General features: G+C 39.9%; 1 protein-coding gene across 2 annotated transcripts in view; it reads right to left on the minus strand.

Moving 5' to 3' along the window:
• Positions 1-3352: 3352 nt before the first annotated feature.
• Positions 3353-12064, minus strand: part of BLOC1S5 (biogenesis of lysosomal organelles complex 1 subunit 5) — a 37179-nt gene continuing 28467 nt past the window's right edge. For both annotated transcript variants that reach the window (XM_050940331.1, XM_050940330.1), the window contains exon 5: positions 3353-6761. In XM_050940331.1, the coding sequence (XP_050796288.1) occupies positions 6582-6761 (180 nt within the window). In that variant the 3' untranslated portion in view covers positions 3353-6581. The remainder of the gene's footprint in view (positions 6762-12064) is intronic.

The following is a 12064-nucleotide window of genomic DNA, read 5'->3' on the forward strand; positions in this document are numbered from 1 at the left end:
TCTGTGGATGTGTATCTGGGAGGGAAAAACAAATACACCAATCCCATACACTTATCTACTCACATAGGAGAACAGAGACACAAATGTCATCTTTCTTAGAAAGAGATTGACAAGAAACAGGCATAGCTCACATGGATTTAGCTGGCTGTAGCAAACCATCTAAAATGGGTTGGGATGCTCTGTTCCTCCAAATATTCCCAAGGATATCAAATACCAGGTGAGAAATCTCTTCCACAGATACTGCATGAAGACTTGGTCCATTAAGTCATGGAACTGTGTAGCATCCTCAGAAGGAGACAGAAACCATCATCACATGACCTCCAGTGATAAATCTAGTTCATAGTCAGTTTCCACATGTTCCTGATCAAAAGACAAGATCTACAACCTCATCATCTTCCTCGGGCAGCATTTCAGGCATCACTTTCAATAATGACAATAGATCCAGAGGAGTCAGATCTGAATCTCTCTGGATTTCCAGATCCTTAACAGATGAAATGTTGCTCTCCCAGTGGATGGAGAGGTAATTAAAAAATAGCTGAGTTGGCCTCCAATAAGGCCATGGGCCCCAGGATTGCTAGTCTTCCCAGCAGCTCGGGTTTGGCAACATACAAAGTGAACCACAGCTCTCTGTATTCTTCTTCTATCTTCCTCCTAGCAAGGATCCAGGTCTGGATCAAATATAGAGTAAAATGGTGATAGCAGTGGAACTGAAGGGAAGAATGGGGATCTGGCACTTTGTGGAGACCCTGTATAGGGGTCCTAAGAAGAGGAAGCAAAAGGTGTCATGGGAAAAGACCCACAGTGTTTTCTGGCCTCTACTTCTTAACAGGTAAAAAGGAAGATGATCTTGGGACCAGGGGGAAAATGTCTCCTTTTAGAAACCCTGTGTTTCCCCAATCAGAAGCAATGAAGCAAGTGAAGCCAGAAGGTGAACCTGAGCTGCCATGGTGAGAGAGCTCTCCAGAACCAAGGATGTAGCTGGAACTGACTTGGGAACAATCGATCCAAAGAAGTGACATCAGATCCAACATTTGACACAAATCCATTTCCTTTGCTACCAAAGATGGATCTGCATTTCAGAGCTTTAGCAGTCTTGTCAAACGATGCACATGAACCAGCACTGCTAACAGCAGTCATTTTGTCTCTGTGACATTTTGTGACAGACAGAACCAAAGTCACAAATGGCCCAGATTCTGATACATCAATCAAATCCATCTTCCTGGATTTGGAAGTGGACATCAGAACTGGCCCTGGTCCTGCAGCTGCAAGGGTTTCATCAGGGTCAGATAACTGGGAGGAAGAAGGTATGGCACTGGTAAGGGTGGCCGAACTCTGTTGATCACTCTTCTGGAACTAGGACAGTTACATCTGACCACCACGTGGCCCTTGGTTTTGACATGCGTAGTCTCGGGGGCTTGACTGAGGAGCCACAGGAACTGAATTCCACCACAACAGGGGTTGCGGCTTCTTGGAAACTTACAGCCAGTTGGTGCAAATAGCCACAGGGACAGAGACTGGTCTGTTAGACCAATGATCTAAGGCCTGATTGGGTCCAGAGGGTTTAGCCTTAAGGCCTTCCTTCGGAAGGAAGAGCTGCAAGTGAGTCTCCCCAGGAGCATTCTTCTCCAAGGAACATGTAGTCACTGAATGCTGGGAGGAAGAGCACTTCTGAAGAAACAGAGGAAGTTAGGATTTAAGTAGCTCCAGAACCAGGAAAAACGTTACACACTAACTGTACTGAACGAGCTTAACACTATTTCTAAGCAGAAAGAAACTATGGCTTCACATGCATCCAGTTGGAAGGAACCGGGTTGGGGATGGGTGCTCTGCCACCTTTATAGCATTGCTCTCAGTGCATTGTAATGCTGAGGGGAGAGGCAGAGGGGCACATAAGTGTTCTGACACTGCTAGAGAGGTTTTTACCATAAGGCACCACAAGGCAGTGCAGTATCCCTAAGTAGAAATATGTAGATCTGCTCAAACAACAATAATTTAACTCTTTAGATCACAGAATGGGAGCTCATGTGTCACAGACTGGAAAATAGTTTCTAGTCCATACCCCTCTCAAAGTATTAGCTCTGTTTGGAAGGTGGGAGTTAGATGCACCTCTTAAAATAGTGCCAGAGGGTGATATGGTTCCTTCCCACCCTATTTATTTAAAGATGTAATTTTAAAAAGATTGATACTCTGTGGGCTCACATTGTCAATTCCAGTAGACTAGTAAATTTAAGTTTGCAGGTATTCAAAACATAATATTATCCACCCACTTTCAACTGTTTGCTCCATTAGATCATACTAATGGTGCAAATCTCTTATTTGCAGTTTCTCTCCACTGGACACACATTCACACAGTTATTTGTGAGATGGAATGGTTGAGTTGCCAAAACATCCAGTTTGAAATGCATAGATTCCCAGGACCACAAGTCTGAATCTTACCAGATTTGACCACCATTCCTCCTGCTCAGATAGTCACACTGGGACCTTCCCCTTCTACAGAAAAATTGACAAAAGGACCAGGATCTTTCCTAAGGCTCACCTCACTGAGCTTTGTAAGAAGCAATTCCTCCCAGGGCAGGGTTTTGGAGGTCCTTGGCATTGGGTAATATCTCAAACCCATGGATTTCCAGGCCATATTTAATCAGCAGACATGGCTCTAGCTCCCTCAGGCCCCAAACAGCCTCTCTCGTGTGGAACAAGGAAGCAGGACAGTACTGTAAAGAGACTGCTGAAAATAAAGGACAGCTGAGATTAATGGGAGCAAAAAATCTAAGCAGCTGCTACTGTACCTGGAAGTGCCTTAATGTAGGAAGGGCTAATAGCACCAAATACAATATTTTATGCTTTTTCTTCTTTAAATAAGTGATACCTGCTATATATCATTCTCTAGCTTATCCATGTGAGTATGCTAGTATGATTAAGGAATGTTTGCCTCTCTGTTTGAAAGCAGCCATACTCACATTGTCATCTACCACTGAGTACCTGCAAACTTCGGAGCCCAAGGTTTGTATAGAGGTAAAACACCCTTTTCAAATGGAGAATTAACTCCTTTTAATGAAATGAATCACGGGTGATAATGTTTTCATTTATTTTCTCCATTTTAATATAAGTTATTTGAGGGAGACAAAATTTGGTCAAGGAAGCTTTTTTTAAATATTTCATAAATAAAAAGTCCGTGAAGATGTGATATTCCAACCACAAGTCATTGGATGTGGAATTTCTCTTAAGAGGTATCATCTAGGGTTGGTATAGGTGGGAGGAAAACCTAAGCGAGTCTCACTTCCTCTTCCCCCTACTAAAAATAAAAGGCCCGCTTTAGGCATCAACGAAATTAGAGGCCCAGAACAGCTGAACAGAGGATTTTTAAATTTTATTTTTTTAAACAAGGCGTTGATCAATATTACAAAAATAAAAAGTATCATGACTATTCTACCATTGGTCGAAGTAATACTTTTAAGCAGGCTATTACCACTGCAGAAGCAGTTCTTCCCCACCATCCTTCAAGTAGAAATATTGCTTTCTTGTTGTGTAGGTGTCAAAACAGAAAGCTCATCTTAAAATTTAAGGAAAATTCGAGTGAGTATAGGATAGTCTACCCACTACTTCTAGTTGCATAAAAGAATAAATCAATATAGTTTAGACTCAGACTATTAAATATAAAAAAGTGTTTACAATCAAGCAGAAAGCTACCATCTTAGTCTGATACAAAGCAGGATTGCAAACATCAGCTTCAACATTCAAATGTAGCAAAAGTCAAAGGCCTGATCCAACTCCCATTAGAGTCCACTGGAATTTTTTTTTTATAACCAACTTTAATAGGAGTTGTATCAGTACTCAAGCGATTTTGGAAAGTTTAATTATTAAGAATTTAAACATTTTAAGTGAGGCTAAACATGTAATTGCTTTTATGCAGCTTACCACCCAACTTTGAAAATCCCTTCATATCCATTTCTTCTTCAAATGGGTAAAACAGATACTTCTCAGCAGAGGCTCTACTGGAAAATGATAGTGTAGGATTTGAAGTATCATTAGTCTCCTGATAAGACCACAGCCTCATTCACTAAACAAATACTGAAAGAGTGACAGGTAAAAAAAATCATAGCTAAATAAGTGCATCTTGTATGTATGTATGTATGTATGTAAAGTTATAATTAAGCACCAGTTTTCCTTTCAAGTTTTAGAACCAAGCATTATTTTTTCCATCCACCTTGCTAAACTACTCTAAAGTCAAATTGTATGTACTGTTAATTTATTTCAAGAGCTACAGCACAATATATATTTTTAAAAATTAATAAAGACTACTGAATAACTTAATAGTGATACATATTTTTCTTGTAGTCTCCCAATGAAGTGGGCCAACAAGCAGACCGAAGTTTGTTTGTATGTTAAAGATCAACTTTAAGCACTTTTCTTCAAAATATTTCCTAAATGCATAAATTCCCAAAATGAGCATTGAGGGGGAATTTTCAAAAACACAAAGTACCACTGGCTTTTGAAAAGAATTAACCTTAGATAGTATCATTCATTTAATTTATTTTGAGCTTTCTTGGCCAACGATGTGCAGTTCTAGGCTTAAAATTCTTACTCTTGTGCAGATTGTTTAGCATACACTAGCATTGCAACATCTATATCATTTTTATCAGCCCTCAAGTGGGACATAGAGACGCAGGTAGGTTTACTTTTGTTCAAAACTGAGTGGATCTGATATTCTGTATTTTATAGGAAAAAAAACACAAATCAAACTCACTCAGTACCAAATGAGATTTAAAGTACATTTTTCAGAAAGTTATTTTGGTTTTGAGGCCATTCATTCTTAAAACCTCTCGTGGAAGACAGAGTGTTTTCAGTTTATCCTTAAAATGAACAAATGCTATTGAGACTCTGGACCTTAAAGACAGGCAACATTATCTTCTGTTTTTCTGATTAAGCACATAAATCAGGCTCTTAGTTACAGCATCCATTCATGAATGGGTACATAAGCTTAGAGATATTCCAGAAATCATCTTCCATTCAACAGGGTAGGTTCTCCTCACTTTTTATATGTGGAATACTTTGAAGCCATCTATGTTTTTTCCATCCACAACAGAATTAACAACATTCCACCATGCTCCAGTGTCACAGCAAGTGCTCTTTTCAGTTCAGGTACCTGATGATGATTGACGAAGCTGTCAGGCCTACAGTAGCAGACAGAGCAGTTTGGCAGGAATTCAGTGTTATTGAATGAAATCTCAAATACTTATTCCAACTCCTCTGCTAACTTTAATCACATTGTCAACATGCTGCCAGGAATGGAGCCTTGACACCAAGCCATAAATTTACACAGGCAACCATTGTCTGCATAGTGCAATTCCAACAGAGATAATGAGCAAGTTCTGTTTGTTTTTACCTGTTTTTATTTTATATTGCATAGTACTTAAAATAATATTTGAAAGATCTTCCAATCCCTCAGGTTAGCTTGCATCAAGTTTCATTCTGTTATTGCATTTAATTTCACTTGGTTTACAAAAGGATAATTAAGCTAGTCATTCACTTATATTGCTATTACATGAAGATTTTAAATAAAAAGAAAAGACCACGGTGATCACAGGAGCTCAAATACTCCTGTAAAATCAGAACACAAATTAATACTGCAGATGCTTCACTTTTAATGCCACTTACTTGATTGCCATGCTGACAAAAACAAAGATCATTCCTCAACTGTATTAAGGTTATCACAACAGATTTTAGGTAAGTCCCAATAAGGTGGGCACTGCTCATCCTACTGAGTGCACCAATGGCAGGACAAATACTTAAGGTAAATACCGTACCTGATAAAAGGCTAATGGAAGGACTGATATACTTTTAAAAGTTACTTTTAGGTGGTTTGGGTGGGGGAGGTATTCTCAGGAGTGTAAAGCTACAAGAATGCCATGAACCAGTTACATAGAGAGAAAAATCATCGTTTCCTGCGACCTCACAACTACTCTTGTGGTGCCTATTTTAGAGAGCAATCAATATCTCAACTCGACTTCATAACAGTGCAGCTGTAACTGCACCTGAGTAACGCATTCTAGCCTTTCAGAATCCACTGTTTTGCAAGACATGCTGGTTTTCTCAAAATAACTGTTAATGAGTGTGTGTACATCCTAAATTCAGCCCAGCATGGCTTGCATTTATAATGCCTGCTCTCTACGGCAGGGCTGTGGCCTTATACAGAGATAATTTAGTTTTTGTTTTCTTCCCCACAGACAAGGCTGTCTTCACAAGCCAAGGAATTCTCATCTGCAACTCCCTAAATTGATGTGGCCAAGGTATAAAGGCAGAACTCCATTTCTAGACCTGCCTGTCCTACAAACTAAAATAGTGATAACACCAATCACCTTGAACAAAACAAGCTTTAGAGGCACTTAAAGTTGGAGGTATGCAAAACTCTTCTTGCTAAATCAAACTTTTGTTATAGTTACAGCAGGATGTGGGTTGTTTTTTTTTTAACTTCTATTTTGATTAGGCTTTCTGAAAGAACCTCAGTGTTGTTCTGATAAGTCTGAAGCAAGAGAGTACTGGCACACACAAAAAAAAAACACCAAACAACAACAACAAAGGTCTTAAAAAGAAGAATATTTAGCCAGGTCCTTCTCCATCTCAGCATATTGTTCTTTAAGGCGCTCCATAGCTTTTCTGTGCTCTTCATCCACTTCTGCTCGTTTGTTGTGTTGGTCTTTCATGAACACTTCCCAATGGGCTAGACGCTGCTTTTCACCAGCCATTAGTGTGTCAGTCTGAAGCTGAGAGGAGAAAGGGAAGTTATAGAAACTGTTTCTAGAGGACGACAGTGGGTTAATGCAGATTTGATGACCTTACAAAAGCAAACATATTAAAGAGTCCAACTTTCATTCCAGCATCAGAAAGTAAGTTATATTCATCTAGTCACACTGTACAGATCAAAAGAAAAAAAGTGATAACCATGCAGCCTCACCACATAACTAATGGCACCTCCATTCTAGACTAGTCACCAGAAAAAGAAAAAAAATAATCAAACTCTAAAGCTAACACTTCTATTCAGCTACAGTCCAAGTAATTTCTGTTATCTGATGTTGGAAGAACTATTCCTAACACTACTCCTGATCTTAGTATGGCCTACTCCACTTGCCCACATTTTGTTTTAAAAAAGCACTTTTGATCACATGAATATGCTGTTTATTGTTTGTAGTCTCCACTTTGGTTACGTACACTGCAGATACCTAGAGCGGAAATGGACACAGCATTATCTTATTCATGTTGAAAGAAACAGCCAGACCCTCAGACAGAGAAATTCATCATTTAAGCAAGAATTTTTTGGCTATTTCAGCATGGCTTAGAGTTTGGAAGGGGAATTATTTAAGTAAACTCCAGCTCATTTTTTAAAAATTGTCTTAGCCCAGTTCTTTCTGATCAGCCATGGAGCTATGCCTGGCACAGCAAAGCTAAAGATAGGTGATTCTATGGTTTAGCAATGCTGTCAAAATACATCTACTTTGTGTTACAAAAGGCTGATATTGGAAAATATTGTGCTCACTAGATTTCCCATCTGAGAGAGAGAAAAAGTACAATTTTAGGGAGTCAAATGTGTTCACTTACTGTGTGCACTGGCACTGAAGATTCCTGACTTCCAGCAGTGGAAGCTAAATACAGAGGTGGTTCTTCAAACATCACAAGGACAAGTGCAAAATCGTTGCCTCTTACAATGGCTGAAATCCCATCACAACTATAGAGTGCCTCAAAATGTAGTACAACAGACCAAGATGGGTAACAAAATAGTGCATACTATACATCTCTACCCCAATATAACGCTGTCCTCGGGAGCCAATAAATCTTACCATGTTATAGGAGAAACCGCATAATATCGAACTTGCATTGATCTGCCGGAGTGCACAGCCCCACCCGTCCAGAGTACTGCTTTTCTGCGTTATATCTGAATTTGTGTTATATCAGGTTGCATTATATCGGGATAGAGGTGTACACGTAGTATACTTCAGTCCATCCTTCATTGTGTTAGTTCTATTTTTCTGTTGGTCATTACCTTACACACCAACCTCAGTATAAAAATTAGTGTTTTGTTAATTGAAACAAGAACATGTTTACATATCTCAATGGACATTTTTAAACTAGTAACAAAAAAAATTTCTAAAAAACACTGTAATGGTAAGGTTCTATATTACCACCAGAAACAAGTCTTAATGAAGGAACCTACAAAGTCAAAAGAAAAAAGACAGACCATCTTTGTAGTTCTTATTTTCATATTTTGACTTTTGGGAATTAGTAGATTGTTTCTCTCTCTTAGCCAAGAAGTTCTCACTGTGCCTAATGGTTTTTATACATATTTACTATCAGTAATTTTTCCTCAAGCTTCCACATTACTCATTGTTTCTGGTAAATAGGATTCTGTTCACCTCCTTGTCTTGAAAGGAAGACAGTTCTAAATAAAGATGTACAGACAGTAAAAGATGAGCTTTTACCAAATAATTGTAAGCAACAGTAATAGTCTGAACTTCTAGTGTTTTATTCCAAGAACACAGAAATCACAATAACTCTGTACAGCACTTCAGTTCTGCTGATCCTCCATGGGTGAAAGTACATCAACATTTTCTATCTATCAGCTACTATTTTCTACATAGAGTAGTTCAGCATAGGAGTAGTATAATTATGCGAACTCATATTTATCCAATATTTTTGCAAATTAAGATGGATTGACACTACATGATGTCTAGCTTGTTTTTTATTTCTCCATATTATGGATTTAACTTTTTCATGCAAAAATAAATCATGGTGTGAACATGCTAATTTTACGACATAGCACTCAAAAGTACTGTTACAGTATCACTCATTGAAAAGTTCTGCATATCTTCTATACAAAACAGAGCAGCTTTTAATAAAATATGTACCTATAGTCCCACCAGAGAGCTGGAATTTCTATACCTTTTCAATTTTTGAAGTGTTAATGAATTGTTTATGCAGTTATTAATACTGTATCTGAATGATTATAAAGTGCCTACCTGTAAGTAAACACAGTTCAGACTGGACTAGACTGCACCCGACAACATGAATGGTTTGCAGGGAAAACAGCAAGTACCATCATGTTCTGCAGTACCATTTCCACCCATATATAAAGTCACTGAGCTGATAAAACCACTGGACATTTGGGGAACCTTAGGTACATATAATATTATATCTAAGGCTCCCCAAATGATTTAGGATATTAAAAACCACTGGTCAAAAGGCAGAAGGTTGCTTTCTTCCCCACCCTTTTTTCTTCTGCTCCAGAACAGTCTTTCTAGTTTGTCTTGACCCAAAAGAAAGACATTGACAAAGCGATATTAACAGCCAGGCTCTTTGGGTTCTTCAAAAATATGATCAAATAGGATTAAACAATTTAATGCTGAAAAAAGTTACTGTAATTTTTACCCTTTAAATAAATACAGACAGTGTACTAATGAGAAAGTAAATGTATCTTAACAGAATTGTCCTAACTTCCATAGAGTAATGACTTTATGCACAAAATAAAAATGAGTCCACAGGGTTGTAAATTGATCTGCAATATAAAAGGAGACTTGAAGATATGAATACTATACATTTTAAAAATCAGAAAGGAAAGAAAGAAAGATGACATTAACACTAGCTTATGCCACAGCAAACAAGCAGGAATGATCGGGTGACAAACAGTACACAGTAGTGTGTTCATTCTCTCCAGACATATAGTGCTGTGGAAATTTCAACTCCCCAAAAAAGAAAGACTCAATGGTTTGGCGGTATTGAGCCTTTCACTTCTAGATCACAGGTTCAAGCACTGACCTAACTCAGTAAAACCCTTAAATCAATGCTATTTGATGGCTGTTGAGTGGCCTGTATAAAATGAGTTTATGGTCTCAAGAGGACAAGTACCCATATCACAAAGAACACTGCCTTGACATATCTTTGGCAGTCTCAGCAGGTAAAAATGGAAGTCCTGGGCACGAAGAGTGAACTCTCCTCTTTCCCCTCTATTTGAAGGGCCAGGCACACAAGGTGGGGATGTATGCAGAAGCTTGCATTGCTGTCTCCTGTGAATGGAGGGTTTGGGTCTCCAGAGCTGTCAGTCCTGCACATTTGACACATGCTACAATTTTAAACAGTACATAGCCCATGTTCTCTCCTACTGTCTCAGGGGAGTTCCCTCCCCCCCCACACACAAATGTCTGCATTACCAAGAGGTAGCTACATGACTCCCTCAGCCTTAAGTCTAACATTTTATTCACTGATACCCAAAACCATCCCCATCAATGCACCAACAAAATTATATTCTAATTTACCCAGCTGCTAGTTCTGTCATTAACATTCTCACTTCTGGCCAGGATTTCAACATTAATCTCAACATAAAAACACAACAGGACTATGTACATTACTAAGCTTTAACAGGAAGCTTCTTGTCTATGCAGCTGGACTTTAAGAATGACAGCATGAGCAATAAGGTGGTTGTTCTCTGGTACTTGACTTAAATTTAATAGGTAAATCGATAATCACCTGTGGTGAAAAATCCAAAAGGACTGCACAACCTTAAGGTATACTATGAGTCACATACAGCAACTTGAAACTACTCTGTTCATATATCAACTGGAGCACCAAAAATAAAATAAAATAAAATAAAAATGATTATACAACAAGATGGCTTTTATCTCACAGCTTCCAAGGGTATGTCTAAACTACGAAATCAGGTCGATTTTATAGAAGTTGATTTTATACAGTCGATTGTGTTTCCCCACTAAGCACATTAAGTTGGCAGAGTGTGTCCACAGTACCGAGGCTAGCATCAACTTTCGGAGCATTGCACTGTGGGCTGCTATCCCACAGTTCCCGCTGTCTCCACCGCCCACTGGAATTCTGGGTTGAGCTCCCAATGCTTGATGGAGCAAAAACATTGTCGCAAGTGGTTCTGGGTACATGTCATCAGGCTCTCTCTATGAAAGCAACGGCAAAAAATAGTTTCTTGCCTTTTCTCCTGGGTTACCTGTGCAGACAACATACCACAGCAAGCATGGAGCCCGCTCAGCTCACTGTCACCGTGTGTCTCCTGGGTGCTGCTGGCAGACGCAGTACTGCAGTGCTACACTGCAGCATCTCCTTGCCTTGCCTTGCGGACAGCAGACTGCAATACAACTGCTAACCGTCGTTGTCGTCCTGTGAGTACTCCTGGTCAACCTTGGTCGGGGGTCTGTGGGCAGACATGGGTGCTCCTGGCTGACCTCGGGGAGGTCAGTCAGGGGCGCCTAGACAAAAATGGAATGACTCTAGGTCATTCTCTTCTTTAAGTTTCGTCTAATGGAGATTCAGTCCTGCCTGGAATATCATGTCAGCTGGAAGCTTCTGCCTCAGGCTGCTCTCCCAGTTGGCAGTACCATGCAGTTGCACCTACCCCAGCCTACCCCTTGCTCCCATGGCTCATGAAGCCTGGACAGTAGTAAGGAGCAGTTCAACTATAGGCTGAGCAAGTGCATAATGGTGGTAGAATGTGCCTTTGGACATTTAAAAGCTCGCTGGCGCAGTTTACTGACTTAGTTAGACCTCAGCGAAACCAATATTCCCATCGTTATTACTGCTTGCTGTGTGCTCCACAATATCTGTGAGAGTAAGGGGGAGACGTTTATGGCAGGGTGGGAGGTTGAGGCAACTTGCCTGGCTGCTGATTACGTGTAGCCAGACACCAGGGCGGTTAGAAGAGCACAGTAGGGCGCGCTGCGAATCAGAGAAGCTTTGAAAACCAGTTTCATCACTGGCCAGGCCACGGTGTGAAAGTTCAGTTTGTTTCTCCTTGATGAAAATCCGCCCCCTTGGTTCACTCTACTTCCCTGTAAGCCAACTGCCCTCCCCTCCCCACTTTGATCTCCGCTTGCAGAGGCGACAAAGTCATTGTTGTTTCAAATTCATGGATTCTTTATTAATTCGTCACACAAATGGGGGGATAATTGCCAAGGTAGCCTGGGAAGGGTGGGGGAGGGGGGAAGCACCAGGTGAGGTGGCGGAGGATGGAAGGACAAGGCCACACTGCACTTCAAAACTTACTGAATGCCAGCTTTCT

This window comes from Gopherus flavomarginatus, chromosome 2 (assembly GCF_025201925.1).
Source record: "Gopherus flavomarginatus isolate rGopFla2 chromosome 2, rGopFla2.mat.asm, whole genome shotgun sequence".
NCBI classification, from domain to species: Eukaryota; Metazoa; Chordata; order Testudines; family Testudinidae; genus Gopherus; species Gopherus flavomarginatus.